Source organism: Cryptomeria japonica, chromosome 4 (assembly GCF_030272615.1).
Source record: "Cryptomeria japonica chromosome 4, Sugi_1.0, whole genome shotgun sequence".
Lineage (NCBI taxonomy): Eukaryota > Viridiplantae > Streptophyta > Pinopsida > Cupressales > Cupressaceae > Cryptomeria > Cryptomeria japonica.
Genome location: NC_081408.1, coordinates 485026308 through 485051467, shown reverse-complemented (window position 1 = coordinate 485051467; position 25160 = coordinate 485026308). Strand labels below are relative to the sequence as shown.

At 39.2% G+C, this 25160-nt stretch overlaps 1 protein-coding gene across 3 annotated transcripts in view; it reads right to left on the bottom strand.

Annotated features, from left to right (window-relative positions):
* The window catches only part of LOC131060407 (uncharacterized protein At3g49140), a 136928-nt gene that overhangs the window by 27645 nt on the left and 84123 nt on the right, over nucleotides 1-25160 (bottom strand). For all 3 annotated transcript variants that reach the window (XM_057993637.2, XM_057993636.2, XM_057993638.2), the window contains exon 10: nucleotides 24022-24174. In XM_057993637.2, coding sequence (XP_057849620.1) covers nucleotides 24022-24174 — 153 coding nt within the window. The remainder of the gene's footprint in view (nucleotides 1-24021; nucleotides 24175-25160) is intronic.

Here is a 25160-nt window from a genome sequence, read left to right as displayed (position 1 = left end):
TTATTTGAAAAATGACCTTCAAGCAACAATATATCAAAAACCTCACTCTCTCCAAATGAGAGGAGGTAGCCTTATATAGTTTTCCAAAAAACAATGAACGGTCGAGATCAAACAGTGATCAAGGGCCCAGATTGAAAGCTGCAAACCCTAATTAGGGTTTCCCAAAACTAACTACCCCTCGACCAATGAGAGAATTACATTTGGGGACACTTGTCCTTCTTGCTAAATATGAAGTAACAATGAAAATAGAAGGTTGTTGCATTGTGAAGTGTGCCCTTCTAGAAGCTTCCGGATAGGTCAGATTCATTGAACTTGGACATGCTGACTTGGAACAATCTGATTGGTTGGAAGATGACGAGGCGCTGCCTTAGCGTGTTGGATGTCGTTTCTGAATTCTCCAAGTTGTGTGAAGAAATTGTCTAAGTATGGAAATTTGCTTTCTTCTTGTCACCATTTGATTCTAATTGGGAGCTTGTCTTTTAAATTTCCTCAGGAGATGAAATCCTTCAAAAAGTTGGAAATTTATTTAACTTTTCCATATCTTCACCAAGTCTGAGAACTTTTCTTTCTTGATGCCTTGAGATTCTTTCAAGTGCCTTGAATTCGGAGAAGAATTCCTTTAGGCCTTCGTCATAATAGCTCTTCCCATACTTAGCCAAATTTTGGCCATCTTTATGCTCGGAAGAACCTTGCTTGTGGACTTGTCTTCAATTCTGAATTTGGCTCGAAACTCCATTCATGTTTTCTGCGATGATCCCGCCTTCAGCTGCCAATTTATGTTGCGCGGGAGGAGGGTAAAAAGCTCTGGATAGCTCCACGCGAGTATAAATTGATATGATCTAAAATTCAACTTTTCAAACATTCATCGTGTTCAGCCATCATCCAAAACCTGCAAAACCAAAAGAAAATTAAGTTAAAGTTCTATCTTTGAGTGTAATTTTTGAAGGTTTGATGGCAGAGTGCTCTGATTTTGGTCCCTTTTACTCCAATTTCCCAACCACTTTTAGCCTTTAACAAGCTACGAACACTGAGAAATTTTAGAAACCCTTGAAAAAAATATCCAATTTGAAGGTTTGGTAGTGAAAGGCATTTGGATGAAGTTCAAATTTCATAATTAGAAACACAAAGGATTTGTTTCTAATTCACTCTTCATTCATCGAACTTGGACATGTCTTGTTTCTTTGTTGAGTTCAGTCTCTTAAGAAGGTTTCTAATTTCATTCTCAGTTGAACTCAGTCACATGGGAAAGTTCTGATTTTGAATCAAGTCTTGAGTTTAGTTCCTTGAGAAAGTTTCTACTTTCAGTTTGAGTTCATTAATTTTAGGGAACCTTTCATTTGCAGTAGGGCAGACTTCATCTTAGGGAACCTTTCATTTGCAGTAGGGCGGACTTCATGAATCTTGTGCACCAAGAAGGGCGGACTTTGCTGAAGTTAGGCACCATCTTCCTGCAGGTTAGGCGGGCTTTCTTGATGTCATGCACCTTGATTTGAAGGAGGGCGGACTTTGTTTGACTTGAGAATCCTTTGTTATTTCCCTCACTTCTTGGGCGGAGTTTGAGATACTTAGGCACCAAATGATATCCTTTTGAGCGGACTTTACTCATTTCATGACCCTTTACTCATCACCTTGGGCAGACTTTATCAAACATGTGTACTTTGGAGGGAAGACTTTATCACTCATGCTCCAATGCTATCAAGAGTAGGCCAGACTTTATCACTCATGCTCCAATGCTATCAAAAGTAGGGCGGACTTTGTGAAGCTTGAGGTACCATTGCACTTGCACCTTGGGCAGACTTTTTCCATCTCTCCTACATGGCAGACTTTGTGAAGCTTGAGGTACCATTGCGCTTGCACCTTGGGCGGACTTTTTCCATCTCTCCTACATGGCGGACTTTGTGAAGCTCCCTCTCCATCATGGGGCGGACTTTGTGAAGCTCCCTCTCCATCATGGAGCGGACTTTTTGGAGTTCCTGACATAACATTCGACACCAAACATGATTAGCCAAACTTAGAGAAATACCTAGAAAACTTCAAAATTTGATAACTTCTTCAATTTTAGCCAAATTAACATGATATTTGAAACCCATACTCAGGAAATGCATCCGAAGCACCATGACCCCTAAAATGTAGGAACTTAGCTTTTTGGGTCAAAACTTGAAAAATTTTGATTGCGATCAATGCAGACCAGTGGTACCAGTGCAAACCCTAGGTTCCCACTCCGGAAAAGCAAAAAGCAAACATCCCTAAAATATAGGGAAAACTTTCAAAAAATAGCCATTTCGGGGATTGAGCTAAAAATGCAAAAAACAAACTTCCTATAAAATAGGAAAAAGCAAAAAAGAAAACTTTCCAAAAATAGAAAGTTGTCTGAATTCGTTCAAATCAATTGCATTCTTCGTCATTTGGCATTTCTAGGCACTTTAACGGTGTCTAGACTCTGTTATCACTTGGCTTGCAAAAACTAACTTTCAATCCTTAAGACTCAAACTGTTCAAAACTTGACATAACTGAGCAAAATTGAAGCGGAAGGCCACGGGACACTAACAAAAACCCTAGAAAGCAGGAAAAGAGAGGGTCCCCATTTGCAATGGGGTGATGTGTGAAAAAGGTCACAACAATAGGTATGCAAATCAACACCAGCAAGACTAAGATCATGTTCTCTGTTAAAAAGAAAGAAAAAAATCAATTTTTTATTCTATAGGAAATATTCAAGAGGGTGTAACAAAGTACAAGTATCTTTGAATTGAGTATGCAACAAGCTCAATTGGGATACCTATAGAAAGAAGAGACATCTAGGAGGGAGAAGAGTGCTTTATGCATTGCAAAATATAAGCAGGGCAGCAGAGTCATAGAATTGGAAAACTATGCTGATTTTGTTTGGGCTTTTAGTTATTCTAGTGGCGCTCTACATATGTGATTTATCATTGGTAAAATGGAAACAAATAGAGACTAGTCAAAAACACATAATCACAAGCAAATTCAAACTGAAGCTGCAGTCCCATATGAGATTTTTCTATTTGAAACAACTACCTTACCTATTGAGGTCATTGCTATAGGGCATCTCCTAAGTTATCTTTTAAAAAATTGAGCACGTGGAGGCAAATAGATGGCCTAAGGCTATCATCCAAAAAGGCTTGAACAAGAGAAAGAAGTCATGGATGAAACACAACTTCAAGTGGATGAACAAATGGGGCATCCACCTAAATAAGTATCAAAACAAATAAAGGTTTTTGTTATAGATAAATTCCACAAGTCTGGAAAAAGCCACCAGGGAGAAAGAGGAAATATTATCTTAAATAATATAACCCCACTTATAATCATCAACAAATGCCATACATAAGAAAAATATACCTTCGACGGAAAATATACTTATAGCACAATTAAGGACTAGCTAACTCATCCTCGATCTGAAACAAGTAAATGGAATTGGCCTAAAGAAGAATAGGACACAAAAAAATTATCTTCTACACAGCTAGAGCAAATGAATTAGAAAAACACTTTGTTCTAGAGTGTGAAACCAATTGTAAACTTTGGGCCAAATATGCATATACATTAGCAACTATTTCATTGCAAGATTTTTTCAACAAGCAAAAGGTTGGGAAAACAAGGGAGGTCGTCATCAATCTTTTTAGCAATAGGCCAACAAGTTAGAAAGTTAAAATGTTCGGGTCTTCTATCCCAATCTTTGGCCTCATGGACTTTAAAATTCTTTTATTCTATTCTATTCTATTCTACAATGGTGTTGTAGGAGCATCTAGGTTGACGAGCAACCCTATATTGCCCCAAAACAATGAAAATTCAATTTTGGTTTTGGCTCTAGTTTTGATGTGCATTTTCAGGTTATTCCTTGTCTTTTCAGGATTATTGCTTCAGGTTGTATCTCAATCTTGGTGGCGTTAAACAAATAGTGCAATTATTATTGCTTATGCAATTTAATCATTTAGTCCATTCTTTTGGCAATTGGCATTGACTACCACTTCTTTGGTCCACCTAGCAACTGGTCATCCATCTCTAGTTTTAGGCTTCTCCAGGTTCAACAATTCATTGGTGGGGCCCATGTGCTTCTTTGGCTTTGTTCTGAGCTAGGTCCCACAGATCCATGTGGCATTTTGTATTGGCAGTTTACTCGCTTGGGCCCATGTGACATTATAATTTCACGTGAAGGCCTATCTTGGTCACAGGTATTCTTTTTCCATGATTAGTCATGGGGCCCACAAGAAGTCTTTATAGTGGCTAAGAGAAATTACAAATTGAAGTGTCTTTTGCTTTGAACAGCTCATCCTTCAAATAAAGACAAAATGGACAAAAGGGGACATGCCAGCCCAAATTCTATTCCTAGTAATATTTTGCATGAGGTGACACCATCTTGGAAATGGTAGTTACCTTTACTTTGTCTTTTATGCAACATAGGATTAATATCTCTCTTATCTGATGTTCCCATTGGGGCCTGCATAGTATGATGTGGAGGTAATCAATCATCTCTTTCCTTAATTATTTGAATGATATGATATTCCTTTCTGCCACGTAAGATAGTTGAATGAGATTGGCAGTTATATAAGACAATTAACTATTCTTTTGGGAGTGTTTTCGAAATTTGGTGCTATCTTTGAAGCAGGTGACAGTTATGTTATGGACCTGCAGTGACAGTTACCCTTTATGATGGGTGGCAAGTATTCTCATGCGGCTTTTTTGTGCTGATTGTGGTATTCATCACCTGCTGCTCTGACAGGCAGTTAATTGGCAGCTATCCTTGCTTCTATAAATTCTGATTGCCAGTTCATTCATTGTCATATATTTTTTCTGAACTGAGTTTCATTGGCTAGTGGCTGTTACCTATTCTGGAATTGTGTTTTTTATAAAACCAAACATATATAGGTGAGAAGAAGAAGGGGAGTGTAGTAGAGAAGCAATGAAGTATATTCCTCCTTGGCTGAGTATTAAGAGATGAGAAAATGTAGAGAAGATTGTGAAGGATGCAGAGGTATTTTCATTGGCTGACTAATGTAAAAGCCCATTGCTGTGTGTAACAGTTGGATTGAGAAATGAAGTTTATTTGTGAGTTACTGTTGCTGGACTATGTGCCTGTGAGTAAATATTGTGCTTTTGAGTCCCGATTGCTTCCATAATGAATTGTAAGTTGTTTTATGTGTGTGGCTGCAAGGAGCAGGCTGCCATTCGTTTGGCCTCTCTCCCTGACTGCATCATATAGATGCTTAAAGCAACTAACATTACAGACCTAATATCTTGTTAAGAAAATTAACAGTACAGAAATTAACAATGAAAAGCAATAAACAAAAAACACACAGATTTACATAGAAAACCTCGTAATGTACAAGGTAAAACCAAGGACAAAGGTCTCACAATATTTTATTATCTCAGGAATGCTGTTACAACAATCCACGTATCATAACAAAAACATGACAGATTGAACAATAAGGCATCCAGTTGTCAAAATCCTCTTCGACAAATACTTTCCAAAAATAGAAAGTGTGAATCAATAAACTGTATTACAAACTTTTGGGCCTCTGGCCATGTCCGGCACATACAATTCACTACCATGGAACCCATCAACTGTTTAATCAATGCTGGATAAACAAAACTGACTTCACATACTAACAGATCCCTGCTTGTTATCTGATAGATCACCCTACTTAATACCTAATATTTCACACTGCTTGTTAACTTGCCTACATCTCACCTCCACAAGCTGCTACTACCTTACCCAACTGGACTAGACTGGAAATTTCCTCCATCCTCTACAATGTCATCTACTCAGATAAACAATCAAGAAATTGCAAATTAGGGTAAAGTCATCATATTGTCACCTAGGTATGTTGTAGTAGACTTCCTATGTGTTGATGTGTTTTTTATGCACATGCGAACACAAAATAAAATACCTAAAGGTACCTTATCCTCTCTTGAACAAAGTTCCCGACTGCTGAAGATCTCGCCGAAGGATCAGTCGGAGTAACTCCAAGGTTCTATTATGTAGGATCTCTACTTGTGGATAAGCTCTTTGCGGTATGATGTGATTTTTGCTGGAATCACAAGGGGACTTACTTTTGACGACCTGAACGTCTGATTTGCTTTGAACAATACTGGAACACAGGATTTCACTAGCCTAGATTTTTGAAAAAAGAAAAAAAGGATGAGGGTGAGGAAAGGATCTAATTCTAACGCTAAGAATGTAAGAGCAATGAATGACCTTTGATGAAATTCTAACTAAGTCTTGTTTTGACATCCCAGGACCATCTCTACAAGGTTAGTGCGATCTTCGGAGGAAAGTTTTATGATTTTCAGACCATCGCTACAGGCATAGACACCATCAGGCTAATGCATGTCAATGAAGAAGCGACAATTGAAGTTAAGCTTAAGTTGAATGATTCTAGTTGACTACACAAGGTAAGTCTGCAATCAACAAACTGCTAGTAGTGTGGATATACAAATTTCACCATCAATCAAACACATTTCTTCCACTCATCTAATAACATGAAATCAAATCTGAGAAGTATAGAGACCATGCAAATTGTTGAATCGACCCATAGAATTCACCATTTCTTCAATGAAGTTTACAAGTCTTTTACAACAACATCCTGGCAACAATCTTTGCCTTCTCTTTCTATTCTACTCTAACTGCTATTCTATTTGTTATTAATCATTAGCTATTCTAATCTCTATCAACTAACTATTAACCTCCTAACTATTCGCCTTTACAAATGAGGAGCCAGGGCTTATATAGCGCTCTCAATACAATTCAATGGCTTAGATCAATTTGAGATCAATGGCCAAGATTTTACAATGAAAACCCTAATTAGGGTTTGTTACAACCAACTCAATTCTGGCAAATGAAATAATTGCATTATTTGGACACATGTCTTCTCTGGAATATTCAACCAATGGATAACCGGGGTAGGTACATCGAAGTTAGTGTCATCTTTGATGAGTCAGGTACATTGAATCTGGACACACTGAGGTGGACCAACCCGACTGGAGGAGTGATGACTAGGATGCCACCTTGTCTAACACTTGCAACTTGGTAGATATTCAATTTGATGATGTTGAGAAGCTAACTTTAGTTAACTCTTTTGAAACTGTCTACTTCTTCAACGAACCCTTGCTTTAACCTCCTTTGTCTTCGATGTGCGGGATGGATGGTGTACCTTTCCTTGAAATGCTGGACTGGAAAAGGTCGTCCTTGTCCTGCTGAACTGGAGAAGGTCGTCCTTGATGATGCCGGACTGGAGGAGGTCGTCCTTGGTGATGCTGGATTGGAGGAGGTCGCCCTTGATCTGGCCTGGTCTTCTTTCATCTGCAAGACAAACCATAAGATGATTAAGGACACATAATATATTTATTCTAACATAGCATTTTATACCTTAAATCATCAACAAGAAGACATCAAAATGAAGTTTGCTCAAGATTCTTTCTAGGGACAAGCTCCATAAGAATTTCGCCCTGGACCCTTTGAAAGGGTCAGGAGCAAAATTTGCATTCCTGGCCAATTTAGACCTCTTTTCAACATTACCTCACAACCAGCACTTTGCCTGGCCCAAACAAGGTGAAGAATAGGCTTCCCTAAGGATTTCGCTCTGGACCCTTTGGAAGGATCAGGAGCGATTTCCTTGATTTTGCCTTAATTGTCTCATTTCTTACTCCAAAATCCTCTCAAAGGTGTACATATGCTTGTTTTGGCTTAACAAAGCCTAGGAATTCAACTTTTTAGCTTCTCATATGGGCAAATTAGGTGATAATGGGAATTTCGCTCTGGACCCTTTGGAAGGGTCAGGAGCGAAATTCACTTTTTGCTTGCCTATCCACACCCAATTTCATTTTCTTCACTTCACTTCATCTGGACTCCCTCACATTGAATCCACTTCCCAACTTGGCATCATTGGTTTGATCTTCACAAGGCCTAAAAAGTCAAATTCGCTCAAAAACCTAGCCAGGGACAAGACCTATCCAGAATTTCGCTCTGGACCCTTTGGAAGGGTCAGGGGCGAAATTCCAATTTTAGCTCAAAATTTGCATCTTTGGTGATCAAACATCTTTCCAAGGCATTCCAAATAGCTTCTCTCACCCTAGTCCAAGCCTGACTTAGCACAAAATTTGGAGAAAAGGATGGTTTTAGTGTTTTTCGCTCTGGACCCTTTGGAAGGGTCAAGAGCGAATTTCTTGTTTTGGGCTCATTTCTTCATATTTGATGACTCTTGGCAATTCAAGGACATGCCTAAGGACAGCATAAATTTGAGGGAAAAGATAGGTTTTGCACAATTTTGCTCTGGACACTTTGGAAGGGTCAAGCGAATTTCTTCCTCTAGCCCAAAATCATCATTTTTGGAGACAAAAATCCATTCAAGGGCAATCTCAAGGGCTTCTATCATCTTTGTCTAGGCCCAGCTGGGCACAAATCTGAAAGGAATAGGTGGATTTTAGAATTTTGCTCTGGACCCTTTGGAAGGGTCAGGAGCGAAATTCACTATTTGGCTCAAAATCCTTCACTTTTCAATGCTTTCAAACATTTTCAATGGCAAAAGATGTCCATCCTTCCTTTCAAGATGCTTTGCAAATCAAAATTTGGTCAAACTAGGGAGGAAATGAGTCTTAGGAGGATTTTCGCTCTGGACCCTTTAGAAGGGTCAGGAGCAAAAATCTTAGTTTAGGCTTGATCACTCACTTTTCAAACTTCAAACCACCTCAAGAAGCAAACTTAGATCATTTTCCACCTAAGGAACAAGGATTGATGCCCAAATCAAGTAGCAAATGAGGTTCATAGTGAATTTCGCTCTGGACCCGTTGGAAGGGTCAGGAGCGAAATTCTCTTTTAGGCTAAAATCTTGATCTTCCAAAGCCTCCCACTCCCTCTCAGGGCAAGAACATACTAATTCATCCTCCATCAAGCCAACGCCTATCCAAAATAAGGAAGAAAACAAAAGTTATAAGGATTTTTGCTCTGGACCCTTTGGAAGGGTCAGGAGCGAAAATCATGTTTTGACCTTGATTCTTGATTTTTTCAAACTCTAATCTTCCTTGGGAGGCAAACATAGACTACTCTCCTTTCATCCCCGCCTTGGTCCTGACTTTGGCTAAAGGAAAAATGATTGTTCTCAAGAATTTCGCTCTGGACCCTTTGGAAGGGTCAGGAGTGAAATTCACCCTTTAGGCTAGAATCCTTCATTCTTTTCACCTTTACTCATCTCCTAAGGCTAGAACATGTCAAAACACCTCTAACATGCCTAAGGAACTATGAATTTGGTCTTGACAAGTGAGAAATTTAGGTGTATAAGGATTTTCGCTCTGGACCCTCTGGAAGGGTCAGGAGTGAAATTCCTAATCTTGGCCAAAATCCTTCATATTTTCACATCCCATCACCTCAAAACTAGAACGTTGGTCTAAACAAGGGAGAAAATGAGGTTTTCAAGAATTTCGCTCTGGATCCTTTGGAAGGGTCAGGAGCGAAATTCCTACTTTAGGCTAATTTCCATCATTTTGTCACCTCAAATCTCCTCTCAAAGACAAATGTGCATCAAAACCTTCCCATCACGCCCTAGAAGTCAACAAACTTGGTCATATCAAAGAGCAAAGTGGAGAGAAATGAATTTCGCTCTGGACCCTTTGGAAGGGTCAGGAGCCAAAATCATCCTTGGGCTCAAATCCTAACTTCATTTTCACATTTCCTCATTCAAACAAGCATTTTTACCTTCATTCAAGCCTGAGAATACGTTAATTCTAGGTTTTGGTCAAAGTAGAATGTCTTATGGAGAATTTTGCTCTAGATCCTTTGGGAGGGTCAGGAGCGAAATTCGCTTTGGACCCTTTGGAAGGGTCACAAGCGAAATTTGACATTTTGGTCTCTCCGTCAAGATCATTTTATGGAATATAACATTTAAGTATAAGAACAGGATGACATTCCAGACTTCATCACTCACCAACTTGACCTAGCTCGGACCTTCAAGAATGATACTCACTCACCAAGCAAGACACAATTAGCAACAAGAGCAAAACCAAGCCCTAAGGAAGACTTTCAAAGAAACCCTAACCCGGAGCCCTGCGGACTCACCCTGGCTCAAGCAGAGCATGCCATCCGAGTGATCCCTCTGGCAACACTCGAAAACCAAAGGCTAACAGACAAAACTCTAAAACCTAGAAAGAAAAACCCCACAAAGCGAAAAAAGTAGGGGTCCCCATTTGCAATGGGGTGATGTGTGAATACGTCACAACACTATGCTACCCACATTCCAATCCGCTACGAGAAATTGGTTGTTGTTGTAAGATGCAATAAAGGTTCTCAAGGAAGCTCCTGCATTAGACTCCTAGGGTTATTTGAAAAGTGTGCCTCACATATTGCAAGCTCTGGAAACGATCCAAGCACTTCCAACTCAGCTACTAAGATCCATGTCATGTCCTCTATTGGTTTTCCTTTCCACTTGACCAGAACTCCTTATACTCCTTGTTTCAGGTGCTACACTTAACCTAGTTGTCCAAAATCTATTCTATCTACTTTGATTGTTGTAAGGGTAATTCGTCTTGAAGAGGGTCTTTGGTGTTGTTCCCATCGGATATTCCATGAAATTGGTAGAGATCTGCAGTATTGAAGATTGGTGATATGCAATGCCCTCTGATAGCTCCACCTCATAAGCATTTCCGGAATCAAATCTTCGGAGGATCTTTCAAGGTCCCAAACTTCTTCATCATCATCTTGTTGTGTGTGTCTACTGGAGATACACCATGACTTCATCTCTAACATCTAACTCCCTATGGCATCTCTTGGCATATGCCCCATCCTTGTATTTGTCATTCATAGTCTCCAGATGTTGCTTGTCTTGTTTGTGCACAATCTCCATGTGATCTACAAAATCTTCTACCTCCACATTCCTTTTATCCTCTAACCAAGCATCTAAGTAGGTTTCCCAAGCTTCTGTTCACCACCTTTGTTTGTCAATCAATCTAGAGATGGAATGTGGAACTGAACTTTAGGTCTTTCTTCATCTTCTTCCATAATTTTCTCAAAAAATACCTAGTTAACTTGGTATCCCGATTTGAAACAATGCTCCACGGTACTCTATGTAGTCTCACAGCCTCCCGCAAGAAAAGATCAACAATATGCACCACATAATGAGTTTTCTTACAAGGGATGAAATGCACCATCTTGGAGAATTGCTCCACTACCACAAATATGGAGTCATGTCCTCTCTGAGTCCTCGGCAATCCTAACACAAAGTATATTCTAATGTCCTCCCAAGGCATTTCCCAAACTGTAAGAGGTTGATACAACCCGACATTTTGATTGGTTCCCTTAGCTATTTGACAAGTTTTACATTCTTAAACATATTTCTAGACATCCTAATATATCTGATGCCAAAAGTAATTCACTTACTGAAGCTGCAGTCTTGTCAATGCCAAAGTGTCCTGTTAATTCTCTAGAATGCTTCTCCCAGATCAAATTCTCCTGCATTGAGATCTTGGGAATGCACAACTGGTTCCCCTTGAACAACATGTCATGTCGAATGAAATAGTCTAGCCACTTGCTCCTATCAATAATGACCGAATCTTTGCTTGCCTTCCACGCCTCCGCAAATCAAGATCAGCCTCATACAGATGCTTCAACGCATAAAATCCCATCATTGCCACCCTCATCTGCACCATCAAATTTTGTCTCCTACTCAGTGCATCCACAACCTTGTTTGACTTCCCACTCCAATGTTTTAGGACAGAGGTATAGCTCTGCATGAATTCAACCCACCACATATGCCTTTGATTCAATTTTCCTTAACTATTTAGGCATTGGAGAGCTTTATGGTCAATGTATAGCACAAACTCCTTCAGTAGCAAATAGTGCCTCGATTTCTTCAAGACTAGAATTATGGCATAAAACTCTTAAGCATAGGTTGAGTATCTCTTCTGAGCATCATTCAACTTCTCACTGAAATATGTAATTGGTCTTCCCTCCTGAATCGGGCACGCTCCTATAGCACTACCACTGGCATCACAATCCATCTAAAAGACCTTGCTGAAATCTGGTAAAGCTAAACCAGTCATTCCACTTTCTGCTTCCAACAACCCAAAACTCTTTTGTACTCCGGATGTCAACTTGAACTCCTCCATGTCTCCTCTCATGATCTTAGTCATTGGTGTGCATATGGTACTAAAATTTCTGATGAACTTCTGAAAAAAACTTGCCAAGCCATGAAAAGATCTCACCTCTCCAATGTCTATTGGTGTTGGCCCCTCCACAATTGCTCTCACCTTCCTCGGATCCATCTTCAATCCTTCCATTGAGATGACAAAACTACACTTCTTGGTGTTGATTAGCAACTTCTCCTCTCAGTTGTTGGAACACTTATTTGATTTGCAACAAATGTTCTTCTCTTGCTAAAAAACATAATAACATATAGGTAAACAATGAAAAACTTACTTAGGAACTCCTTCAACACCTCATTCATCAACCGCATGAATGTGCTTGGTGCATTAGTTAGTCCAAAGGTTATGACTAACCACTCATGCAATCCTTCATCAATCTTAAATGCAATTTTCCACTCATCACCTTCCTGGATTCTAATCTGATGGTATCCACCCTTGAGATCAATCTTGGTGAAGTATTTTGCACTACTAAAACAATCTATGATGTCATCCATCCTTGGAAAGAGAACTTAATACTTGATAGTGATCTTGTTGATGGCCCTTGAATTTGTACACATCCTCCATTCCCAATCCTTCTTTGGCACCAAGACAGCATGTACTGCACAAGGGCTCAAACTCTCCCAGATCAGTCCTTTCTTCATCAACTCCTACACTTGACTACTCATCTTCACATTCTCTACAAGTGTCATCCGATGTGCTGCATTGTTAGGCAAACTGGCTCTGAGTCTAAGGTCTATGTGATGGTTGATACTCTAAATTCGTGGAAGTCCTTTTGTAACATTTTCTAAAACAATGTTTTGGTACTCCTTCAATATTTTTGAGAGCTCCTTTTGTGGTACTTTCTCTCCCTTTGCAGTGACACTCCTCGAGCCCTCACTACCACACTACCTTTGAATCAAGACAAAAAAACATATTGCCGTGCCTCAATCCATTCAAAAACATCCACCCAAATAGATCTTGGCATTACCGCATACCACATTCTTATGTTCTTCCTCTGCGAGAATCAAAATATGCTTCTTCCCATTCATGGTCACAATGTAGGTGTTCTTTCTTCTATCATGTATGGCCCTCCTATCATATTGCCAAGGCCTTCTCAAGAGCAAATGGCAAGCATCCAATGGCATGATATCACACAACAGTTCATCCCCATATGATCCAGTGTAAATTTGACAAGACATTGTTCATTCACAAAGATTTTGTGATCATCTTGAATCCAAGCAATCCGGTATGGGTTTGGATGTTTCATCCTCTTCAAGTTCAACTTCTGAACCATCTCCTTTGAGACCTATTGGTGTACGTTTTATCATATACCAAACATTAGAATAAAGTACCCAGAGATAATTTATCCTCTCTTGAAAAATCACCACGTATGCTAAGATTGCTAGAAGATCATATGGCGATTCCAAGGTTTCTTTTGTGAGGTCTTGGCGTGTGGATAAGCTCAATGGGCATTGTGATTTGTTGGTAGTACACAAAGGGACTTACGCTTGAATGAATTGTCAACGACTTTGGGACTTAGATGGATTTGTCAATTAAAGCTCTCTCTCTTTCTTTCTTTTTGGGATTTTTGGGGTTTAAGACTTTCAAAAAAAAAGGACAAAGGGATAAGGGTTAAGAAATCTACTCTAATCCTATGAATTCCAGAGACGGTATTGATTCGGTGAACTCAATAAACCACACTTTGTTTCGCCTCACTTAAGACAACTTACACAAAGTCGATGCAATCTTCAAGGGATGTGCTTATGATCGGAAGTTTAAGCATACCCAAAATGGAAAGCTCGAACTAACTTTACACAATGAATGAAAATCATCCATTCACCAAAAGTATGAGCAGAGATACACCAGAATCCAATACTTATCAAATCTTTCATTCATCTAACAACGTAAAATAAATTCTAACTAATGTGTTGAAGAAATTGAAAACCTTGCTTAATCACTCAAACAATAGGGATTACAAAGCCTTCAAAGAAAGCAAACATAATATATTATTTGAAAAATGACCTTCATGCAACAATATTTCAAAAACCTCACCCTCTCCAAATGAGAGGAGGCAACCTTATATAGTAGTATAAAAATTATGAACAACCGAGATCAAACAATGATCAAGGGCTCAGATTAAAAGTTCAAAACCCTAATTAGGGTTTCCCCAAACTCTAACAGTTAAAATGAATAGGAAAGAGACAAGTGGCGCAGCTTCTATTCTCACTGAGGTGAATGTCCAGTTTCCTTTTCTGTAGATTCGATGTATCTGGACACAGGAAGTCGCACCTCCTCCATGGTGACACTTCGCAAGTTGCTAATTTGGAAGTCGACCATGTCCACATCATCACTACAGGTGGTGAGTATGCATTCCCAATCAACTGCTTGTGCAAGGAAATTCTCATCAATGAGGAGAAAACTCGAAATTCTAGAGAAATCTCCTTTGAGAATCGTTCCTGAAACCTCAATAAACTTTGATTGTATTCTAGCTCTCAGATTTTCAGTGCGCGGATGTTTTTCTCACACCACCTCTCGCTGCCAGATTTTTGTTGCCATCTTAACAATTTTCTCGACTTCCAAACACTTGACTTCAAATTTCTTCAAGGTTTCAACCCTGGTTATAAAAGTAAAATACCAAGTGCTAAGGTCATATCTACTTCCTACTTGAATGACTCCTCCATCCACTAACTCTTGCTGAGAAAGCCTCTAGATGATCTTCAACTGTGGGAGAACCATATTCTGAATTTCTTCGACTTCTTCCCAATTCTCAGACAAATCCTGAATTCTGGCCAACAAAGAAGAGGTAAACTCATATGTTGATGCCAGATTTTCAACAAGTGTATCTGCACGCTCTAAGGTCTCAGAAGTCCATTCCTTGGCTTCTCTAAAGGTAGCCTTCATATCATCATAGTCCCTCATGAAATTTTGTGGAAGAGATGCAAGAGGAGCGATGGTATTTCCTGATTGAGTGGCTTCGTCAAGTGTATCACATACTTCTTCCACTGCTTGTTCTCTTCTTCCAATCTTTTCATTTTCTCTACTTCTTTGTTCAGCCTTTCCTTCAATGTATTGCAAGTAACATAAAACTCCTGAACTTCCTAGAGTTTGGTACTCTTTTCAAGGTTCACAGTGGTGATCTCATAATCTTCTGGAACAATATTATCCTGAATTTTACCTTCTTTGGGTACAACTATCTGTACAAATCTGAATCCTACACCATCTCTTTGAATTAAAGAGAACTTCTTAGCTGGTTTGGGTCGTCTTATCTCAATTGGTTTATTCACCTTATCCAGGAATGTTGTTGTGTTCTCTTCTGAATGAGCTTCCTTGGGAGCCTTAGCCTTTATTCTTTCTCTCAACCAATCTGGAATGGTTGATTGCTCCATGCCACTCTCATCAAATTTATCTTCAATTTCCTTGGGCGCAGTGACAATGCCATCAAGGAATTTTCTCGAAGGCTCAAGTTCTTCAACTTCTATAGTCCTAGCAGAATTTGGCTCTTGAGCTGGTTCTTCCATTACCTCTTCAACTGAAGGAGAAGGAACTCTTACCTCATTATCTCCCATATTAATATTCATCTCCTGTTCATTAGTTGTAGTCCTGACTAAAGAAACGGATGCAGCACTTAAGGTCGAATGACCTTCATCTGATTTATACCTTCTACTTGCATCTCCAGCTATTTTCTTTCCTTTACCCCTCATAGAATTTTCAATGGGTTCTTTCCTTTTCTTAGACCCAACACTTGACGAAACACCATGGTTTGAAGACATTGATTCATTGGTTCCCATGAGATCATACGTGAGATAACACCTTTTGATCTAAGACCCTTTGTCTTCTCCGTTGCCCACCATTTCGAATACTCAATCACTGGTCTCATGAGGTCGCTCAAATCAAACCTCTCAGAATCTAACCAATCAACCAAGGCAAGGGGCTCATTTCTCAATTTATCAAAGCGAGGGTGCTCAAATTCAAGATCATCCTCAAGCTGATCTGCTACTCGAAATACTTTTGATACTCTAATCAAATTCAGGGGAAGTCTGGACCACAATCTCCTTCTGATTTCAAAGCTATCAGCTGCATTAGTCCAATAGTCTTCAAGATCAGGTCTATGCTCGAACATCTCTCCATCAACCTTTTTCATTCGGTGAAAGGGGTCAAAATGCCTTTTGGCCTTATACTGAAAGAATGGGTACCAAGAAAGCTCCTTTTCAACACTAGTGGCAGCTTGTGTTGATGAACATGTCTCCAATCCATTTCCAACAGGAAGGGGGAAACATGCTCATCTTCTGCTTCCCTCTCTGAACAATCATAAAACTTTCAAGCTGCCGAATAACTTAGAGTAACACTACTCTGTTAGTGGGATACATGGGTAACTTGTAAGGAGATCCGGAGAATCCTTGAATTCTTAGATAAGTGAATCTAGGGTATTGGATGTACCAATGCCCGAATCTGCTAACCAAATCTTTAGACACCTGAGAGAGCCTTTGATGAAGACCACCCTAGAGCGTCCTAGTAATGTGCATCAAGAATGCATCATTGACTCTCTTAAAGTGAAGTTTTTCCTCCAAGTGCAGTTGTGGGTAGCAATCATAAACAACAAACTGATTCTCCTTATTCCCCACTTCTCTTCTACAAGTGAGTCCTCTATATCTGTAAGTTCGAGCAAGAGAGTACACCAAATAAGAACTCATATAAAATGTCTTGTTCTCTTCCAAGTTCTTCAGTTGGTCATCAAGATTATTACTTATAATCTTTGCCCAATCAATCATCTTCACTCCGGTAGTTATTTCATGAATGAAGTAGTACATCCAAGGCTCAAATGGCACGCCTTGTGGACTACCCATGACTTTATTCAACAAAACTATAAGGTCTCCAATATCCTCCTTGAAGTAGGCTCTCACAAGATCCTTGGGTAACTTAGAAGCACCCTTCCTTGGCTTATCCAACCACGAATGGTTGATATTGGCCTCATATTCTTCAACATTATTTTGATACAACTGTGTTGCTTCCTCCTTGGTCATGTAAACAGGGTTATGATATTCAGGGATGTGGAATGCTTCCTTGATAGCAACCTCACTAATGTTTGCCAAGACTCTCCCGTCAGGTGCTATGATCTCTCGGTTTATAGGTTTGTAATGTTTAAAGCATTCCACCACCAACTTAGTACACTGCATCGCTGGAAGGAAACCCGCAGCTTGTACGATTCCATTTCTCATCATCTTTCTGGCAGTTGTTGTAGGCATCAGGTTGTGCAGGCCACACATTCGCTTCTTGAATTCCCTCAAGTTAATATGTCCCAAGCTAGTGTCTGTGACCAGCTTCCACTTGGACTTCATCTTAGATTCCGCAGGGCAATCTTTATCCACCTGAAACTTCATCCTGGCTGCGAGATATTCCAAAATCTGCAAAACAATCAAACAAACTTAAGTTTAAATCTATACTTTTAAGCGTAGTTTGTGAGTTTGGTGGCTAGGTAATCTGTGGTTTTTACTTTCTTTTCAACACTTAACCACAAAAATGGGGTTTTCCACACTTGTTTATTCTGAGAATCTTAAGAAAACCCTTGAAAATCACAGCATTTAGGAAATTTAAGGTCTGATTTTCACTTCAAAATCAGATTTCAAAAACATTAAGTCCAAGAAACTCCATTCAATCTTGCTTTGAAAGGCAGAAAATAAGAAAGAGAAGAAGATTAATCTGTGAAATTACTCTTTCTTTTCAGAACAAAACCATGTTAAGACCTTGATGAACTTTCACCTTCGAAGAATGAAGAAGAATGAGAAAAGAAGCTGTCAAGAACAACTTTCAGAAACTACACTCAGAAAATCAGTGGGTTTTGTCCTCCAATCAGTCAGAAATTTTCAAAATCTGAGTATAACATGGTGAATAAGAGGTTGAAAACTCAGGCTTATACTTAAAACTTCCTCAAAAACACCTTTAATCTGCAAAAAGCACTCCAAAAGAACTCTCAAACTTGCTCTCAGTATACTCAGAACTTCGAACTTCATGTGTAAAAATGAGAGAATGAATGAAGTATTTGTATAAAAGTTCGAATTTGTAATTAGAGACTCAAAATCTTACTCAAAATATGTTTCTAATCCTTCCTCAGTCCTTCCAATCTACAGGGAATGTTTCTAATTTGGTATTCAGTGGACTTGTCATCTCTATCAAGTTCAAAATCCTCATCTTGTTTCAAAATGGAAGTTTCTAAATTGGTTTTCAGTTGCAATTCAAACTTATCCTTCACTATTCTTCTTTTGAAAACTTTCTAAATCTACCTTTAGTTTGAACTTGAACATCATATATCGCTTACAGTATGAAGGAATATTCTTTTACCCCGGATTTAGCATGTTTCTTTGAGGGTGGACTTGGTTGATTTCATGACCCAAACTTGGGCGGACTATGCTAAACTTGTGCACCATATGTTGAGCGGACTTCACTGAAGTGTTGCACCTTATCATGCCATAGGGCGGACTTTGACACATTCATACACCTCTCTTTGCTGATCAGATTTATCAATGTAGGGCAGGCTTTGGGGAATTCTTTTCCAGCCAAGGCGGAGTTGAGCAAAATCTTTCCATATTGCAAGTATAGGGACGGACTTGGCAAATTTCTTTCCCCAATGAAGGCAGACTTCATCATGTTTGGGCACCATGTATCATGCTAAGGTGGAGTTCAACATTTTCAAGAACCATAGTCTTTGACCAAGGGCGGACTTTGTTGATGTTGTGCACCAAGTGTATGCTGATGCAGGGTGGACTTCCTTTATCTCATGACCAAGCTTACCCACACCTAGGCAGACTTGGTGAATGTTGGGAACCAAGGGTGGGCAGACTTCATTGAACTCTTGACCTTGTGAACATCCTTAGGCAGACTTCATTAACTTCTTGCACTTCACACTCAACCAAGGGCGAAGTTTATCAATCTTGTGCACCATGAAGGCGGACTTGGTGAGATCTATGCTCTTGCTCACATATCCTTAGGCAGACTTTGTCAAGGTTATGCACTTCTTTACCTTACACTTGGTGGACTTCATTAAGGTTGAGACCAAGTCAAGGTGGACTTGGTGAATTTCATGCACCATGAGGGCGGAGTTGAGGGATCTTGATACCCCAAGGTGAGCGGACTTAGACAAATTCATGACCCTTTGATTCTCCTTGCTGAGCGGACTTGGAGAGAGATGATCTCCATGGAAACCAGATCCAAAATCTTCATAACTTGTGCAATTCTTGTCAGATCATCTTGAAATTTGAAAACCACCTTCCATTTATCCATCGAATTCCTCAGGATCCCTAAAATTTAGGAATTTGGTTTTTTTTATCAAAACTTGAATTTTGGAGGAATTTGACAATGATTTTCAGTGCAATTCAGAGCCGACAATGCAAACCCTAGATCCCCTTTCCAAAAATAGAAAAAGAAAGCATCCCTAAAAAATAGGATAAACTTTCTAAAAATAGAAACTTCGGGGATCAAGCTCAAAATGCCAAAAACGAAACTTCCTAAAAAATAGGAAAAAGCAAAAAAAAGTAAGTCCAAATCCACTCAAATCAATTGCGATCTTCGTCCTTCAGCCTTTCTAGGCACTCTGACAGTGTCTAGACTCTGTTCTAACTTGGTTTGCACAAACTGACTTACAACTTCAAAACTTAGACCATTCAAAACTAACAAACTTGGCAATACCAATGCAAGAAGGTCACAAGACTCTAACAAAAACCCTAGAAAGTAGGAAAAAGAGAGGGTCCCCATTCTCAATGGTGTGATGTGTGAAAAGGTCACAACAAGACCAAATTGTCTATGCTTCCACTCTCAATGATGACATTACAACACTTGCCTTCTGACTTGCACCTTGTCCAAAATAGGGTTCTTCCTCTACGCCAATTTCTCCTTGACTTCTATCTACAATAGAGCTCTTCTCATGACCAATGACTCTCCCTTCGATTCAAATGATTTGTCTACGTCTTCCTCTGTGTATGCTACTCTGGCTATGGACTCTCCTCCAGAGAAACAGGAATCACCCAAAATCGCCGAGTTTGGGCAATTTCCGAGTCAAGTCATGTTGGCCAAGTCCACTGGGCTCGCACTCAAACTCGGCCGAGTCTGGGGTCCGAACTTGGCCGAGTCTGGGGTCCAAAATCTTTAAGAATCTCTAAATTTCTTGAGTTTTTCACTTTGCCAGTCCAGCAAAGTTTCAACTCCAAGTCTCGAGACGAGTAGGCCTCGCCGAGTCGGGCCCGAGTCCCGAGTCCTGTTTCTTTGCTCTCCTCGCTTTCTTGCACTCTCTTGGCAACACTCAAAGGTGCAATGTCCAACTCCACACTTGAAACAAGTTCCCTATAATAATTCTCAGTCCAATCCTCCTTCAATCCTTCGGTACCCATCATTGCAGTGGAGGTCATCGCCTTCCCTCCAGTTGCAACAGGAATCTTCTTTGTGTCTTTGTTCCTCTTTACAATAAGGGCTCCTTTCTCTATTCTACTCCATATATGACCACCTTTCATTGTGTCACACCCATTCTTTTGAAAACCTTCCACTCTTGCTTCTCAATCCTCACTCAAACCTCCAAGCCAGTTTCTCTTCCACCTTAAGCACAAATTGGTAGGCTTCTTCCTTGGTTGTTGTTCTAACTAGACTCAATTCCTCCTAAGAACATTGATATACCACGCCACCTTCTCCCTTCCGGTTTCACTATGACCAGTTCTTATGATCATCTTATTGAACTCTATGTATTCTTTCACTGATTTCTCCCTTTGCCTCAAGTTTTGAAGTTTCTTCAGCATCTCCAACTCATAGTCAGCAAGTATGAATTGATTCTTCAATTTCATCACCATTCTATCCCATTTTGTGATTGACTCCTTTCTTCTTTGATTTCTCTTTCAACCAAAATATCAACATGCCCCTTCAATTTGGTTTTTGCAAGCCTGACTCACTTTGAATCTTCAACTTCATATTCAAAGTTTTCCTCCATCTCATTTATCCAGTCAATCAACTCTTCAAGATTCAAACTATCGGTATAACTAGGGATCTCCATCCTTGGTCTTTTCCCAATCCTAGTGGTAGCCTTCATCATCTTGATCTGCTCTGACTCTTCCTCTTCCTATATCTCCTCATTCTACTCCTCGTCGTCACTCTCCTCTAATCTAGGATTCTATCCTCCTCAACAACATCCAACCGATTCTTCATTGTCCTCATCATGTCCATTTCGTCTATTATTCCAATGACATTGACCATTACTAGCATCGTCCTTGGCACATCTTCCCTTCAGGTCTGGTGCAACTGCCTCAGCTCAACAATCTGACTAGAATTTTACTGACAATGCCCGTAGTCTGCCTTAGGTTGCCAATTTGTCCGCACAAGAGTCTTCCAAAACACTCACTCCCAAAGAATTTGAATCTCGCTTTGATACCACTTGATGCAATCAATGTTGGGGGGTCTAGAATGGATTGCCCAGCCTTGTAGCAGAATTCAACACAACATACACAATGGAATGAAACATGCAACTTTATTGCTAGAAAACATAAACCACACATGCCCACGAGCCTTCACATAGCAAATTACAACAGGTCCCATTGGCCCCACATGCAGGCTCACAGGCTGCTACAAGCTTATTACAAACTATATGCAAAAATTAATTCCAGATTCTAATTCCCTAACTCCTAACTCCCTAACTACCAAGCTACCTTCTATTGTTTCAAGAGAGTGATTATATACTAGCTCCAAGCATTAAAAATGATCCGCATTGGCCTCAGCTAGGTCCCAAGCTCCACGTTCATGAAACATGTGTGTCAGCCCAAGGAAGGTGAAGAAACAAAAAAAGTTGATGCGGAGAGGTGCAGATCCATTTTGGTGGTTGCCAATGCCATGACCCTAGTCTACTGTGTGATTTGCAATGAAGACTCTGCAAGGTACGGAAGGTTTCCACATGCTATCTTTCATAGGTCGAGGTTCCAATTGCTTGACAAGGCAATCTTCTGGTGAAGAGAACTTCCAGATAAAAAGTCCACAGCTATTGTCACCTGGGTATGTTTTTGTAGACTTCCCATGCTGCCCCTATTCCAATACGCAGATAGAAATTGGCTATTGCGGTAGGATGCAGTAAGTTTCTCCAGGATGCTCCTGCATCATCAAGCACTGTTAAGATAGTCTCTACAAGAGATTGTCCAAATGAGTTCTACAACTCATTAAACATATATAGAGCATGATTAGTATTCTACAAATCATTTTACTGTTAACATAGTCTCTACAAGAGATTGTCCAAATGAGTTCTACAGCTCATTAAGCATACATAGAGCATGATTAGTATTTTAAACGTTATTTTCTACTTCAAAGCTGTACCTAAGGAGAGAAGTAATAAAGGTATTAAATATGACTTAGGTCATCTACCCTAGGCAGGCCTGTGAGATAACATGGATTTCAGCTTCTAAAGTTTAACAGAAAAGAAACATTCATCTTCATATTATGACCCTTAACTCCATTACTATCAAACTGTCAAGTGGCTCAAAGGATATTCCAAGTTTAGCCCATCATCTCTCCTTATAGAGAACATGGATAGTTTTTATAATTATTTGATTCCAATTTTCTAATATAATCAATGGCCAGAGAAAGATATGTCTTTAACAACACTTGAATGAAGTTTCATAAGCCAAGCAAAGAATGACTAATATATGAAATTGATATCTGTCTACACCATTGCATTTAAAATCTTGACAAGGATTGTGGATGAGACAAGATTGGTAGATGGAATAGAGTCCTTTACTTCAGACGGAAAAAGCTTTCTTTGGCAAAGTGTTGTCAACCTTGTCTAAAACCCAAGTAAGCTTCCACCAAGTAGCCTCATGACTAAACACACGTCATGCACACATACAAAAGGAAAGTAACACCAAAAATTAAAAAAACACTAGACTGATAGAAATTATATATGGTATCACAAATATATTACAACATCACCAGCAGTTGAACATTCAATCAAGTAAGGGCTACTACCTCCATGTGGAGTCCACTCGCACTTACAAACAGCTTGGTTTAGGGAAGCTTCACAAACACACTAAATAACTTTGAGAACACATAAACACAATAAATATAAAATATCTTATATGTTAGTTTACACTCATGCTCAACCATATGCCTCAAAAGATGGGTGGATTGCCCTTTTATATGTCTGTTTGGCTATACATTTCATTCCCAGACATATTCATGATGAACAGAATGTATATTTTAATTTATCTATTGCAAACGCTATCTCAAATTTTTCCAATGTTTAAAATCGAGCAAAACATTTACACCAATCATTTTTCAACAACTAATTTGAGTTTAATGCAAGCCTAGTAACTTGGGCACAAGCTCACGCTTGGATGTCTTTCAACCACAAGCTGCAAGATCATAGGAAAAGGATGAGTCTAGCACGTGTAAAGTGAGATCAAATTAATAGGCCATGTGAGAGAATCTTACTTTCAGTTATATGGAAAATTTCTTGTGGCTTTTATAGACCTACAACACTCACCTATATCTTCTTATAGCCCATGGTCTAGTAGACTTGACCTAGATTAGATCCCAGTTTTAAATCTCAACTTATAAAGTGGTTCCCTAAGTAGCACATTAATGATAGCCTACACATTAGACATTCTATTTTCTACCCAATTTGGAAGAATTATAAACATTAGTTATAAATGATGTAAATAATAATAAATTTCTTCCCTAGAGAGTCAGACCTTGACTGATTGATACTAAAGACAACTAATTGAAAGATGACATCATGCTGTGTCATTCTAAAGTTCTGCCTTTTTCATCTGTTCTTCCATAACCAAATTCATTATAAGAGATTCTTTAACCTATAAGAACTTAGACATAAATAGCATGGAGACATGCAGAAAAAACATTAAAAAGAGATGGTTCAACGCTTCATACCTCAACATCAAGACCTCTCTTCTTCTGGCAAAGAGCCTTAAGAGCATATTTTGCTTTTTGACTGCCATTGTTAAAACAAGCTATAATTTCTGAAGACGAATGAGTAAGAATATCAGGTTCAGCTTGCTGAAAATCTTGCACATTGACAGTAGACTGCAGAACAAGTGAACCCCATTAGAATGGCATAAACATTAACACTTACTTGTAACAAACTAAATATATCATGCTTCCAACGGTAGAAAAATACAACAAAGCAGTGATATAGAAGAGAGCTGACTATTTCAAAGAGCTTCCTAAGCTTGTGGAAATCGCTTGTCTGAACTCTGTTTCCTTTCCATAGAGAATAATTCATCCTTTCTTACACGTGTCTTTATCCAACATTTCGTACAAGTGTAGAATTTAGTGAATTTAAGAGAAAGTTTTGTATTTAATGTTTGGTTCAAAAGATTTACACCTAATTGACCAACAAAGGAACAACTAAGGGTATCTCACCACTCTATATGACTCCATAAGAATAAGGCTAAGATATACAGAAACAAACCACTTCTACCACAGAGTAAATTACATTATTTTCTTTCCAATTGATGCCTACCATCTCTAGCTGCTGCCACAAATAAGAAAAGTTCTGCAGAAGAGCCAGCTGCTTCCACTCAATCAACTTCTAGATGTTTTCCTAACAGTTACTTATGTGTATCATTCCTTGTTTAAACGCTCAATTTCTTACAAAATGTGCTGTAATCAAACTTAACCCATGTTAAACTACCCAAAATCATGCAACAATGGCAGATGCCATCTAATATAAGTACCAAACTTACAAACCAGTTACAACTTTTCTGATTAATTGCAACCTTTTTTGTAGACCTCATTACACAATAAAATATTTAAAACCTCAGCGAATTTTCCATAGAATTTCCACAATTTAGTGCACTCCATCACTCCCCTAATATCTTCTACATACCCATTTGCTTGGGCCTTCTATGCTAATTCTTGCTATGGTGTCCATGATCAGCCTACCACCAGAATCCCCTCTTCCTTCCTACCCCACTTTAATTGGTTTTTTTACATAGGTTGTGTCCAAAGAGCTATTTTGAAACTTTGCTCCGGTAAAGCAGCTGATTGTGGGGGGTTCCAAGCTTAGT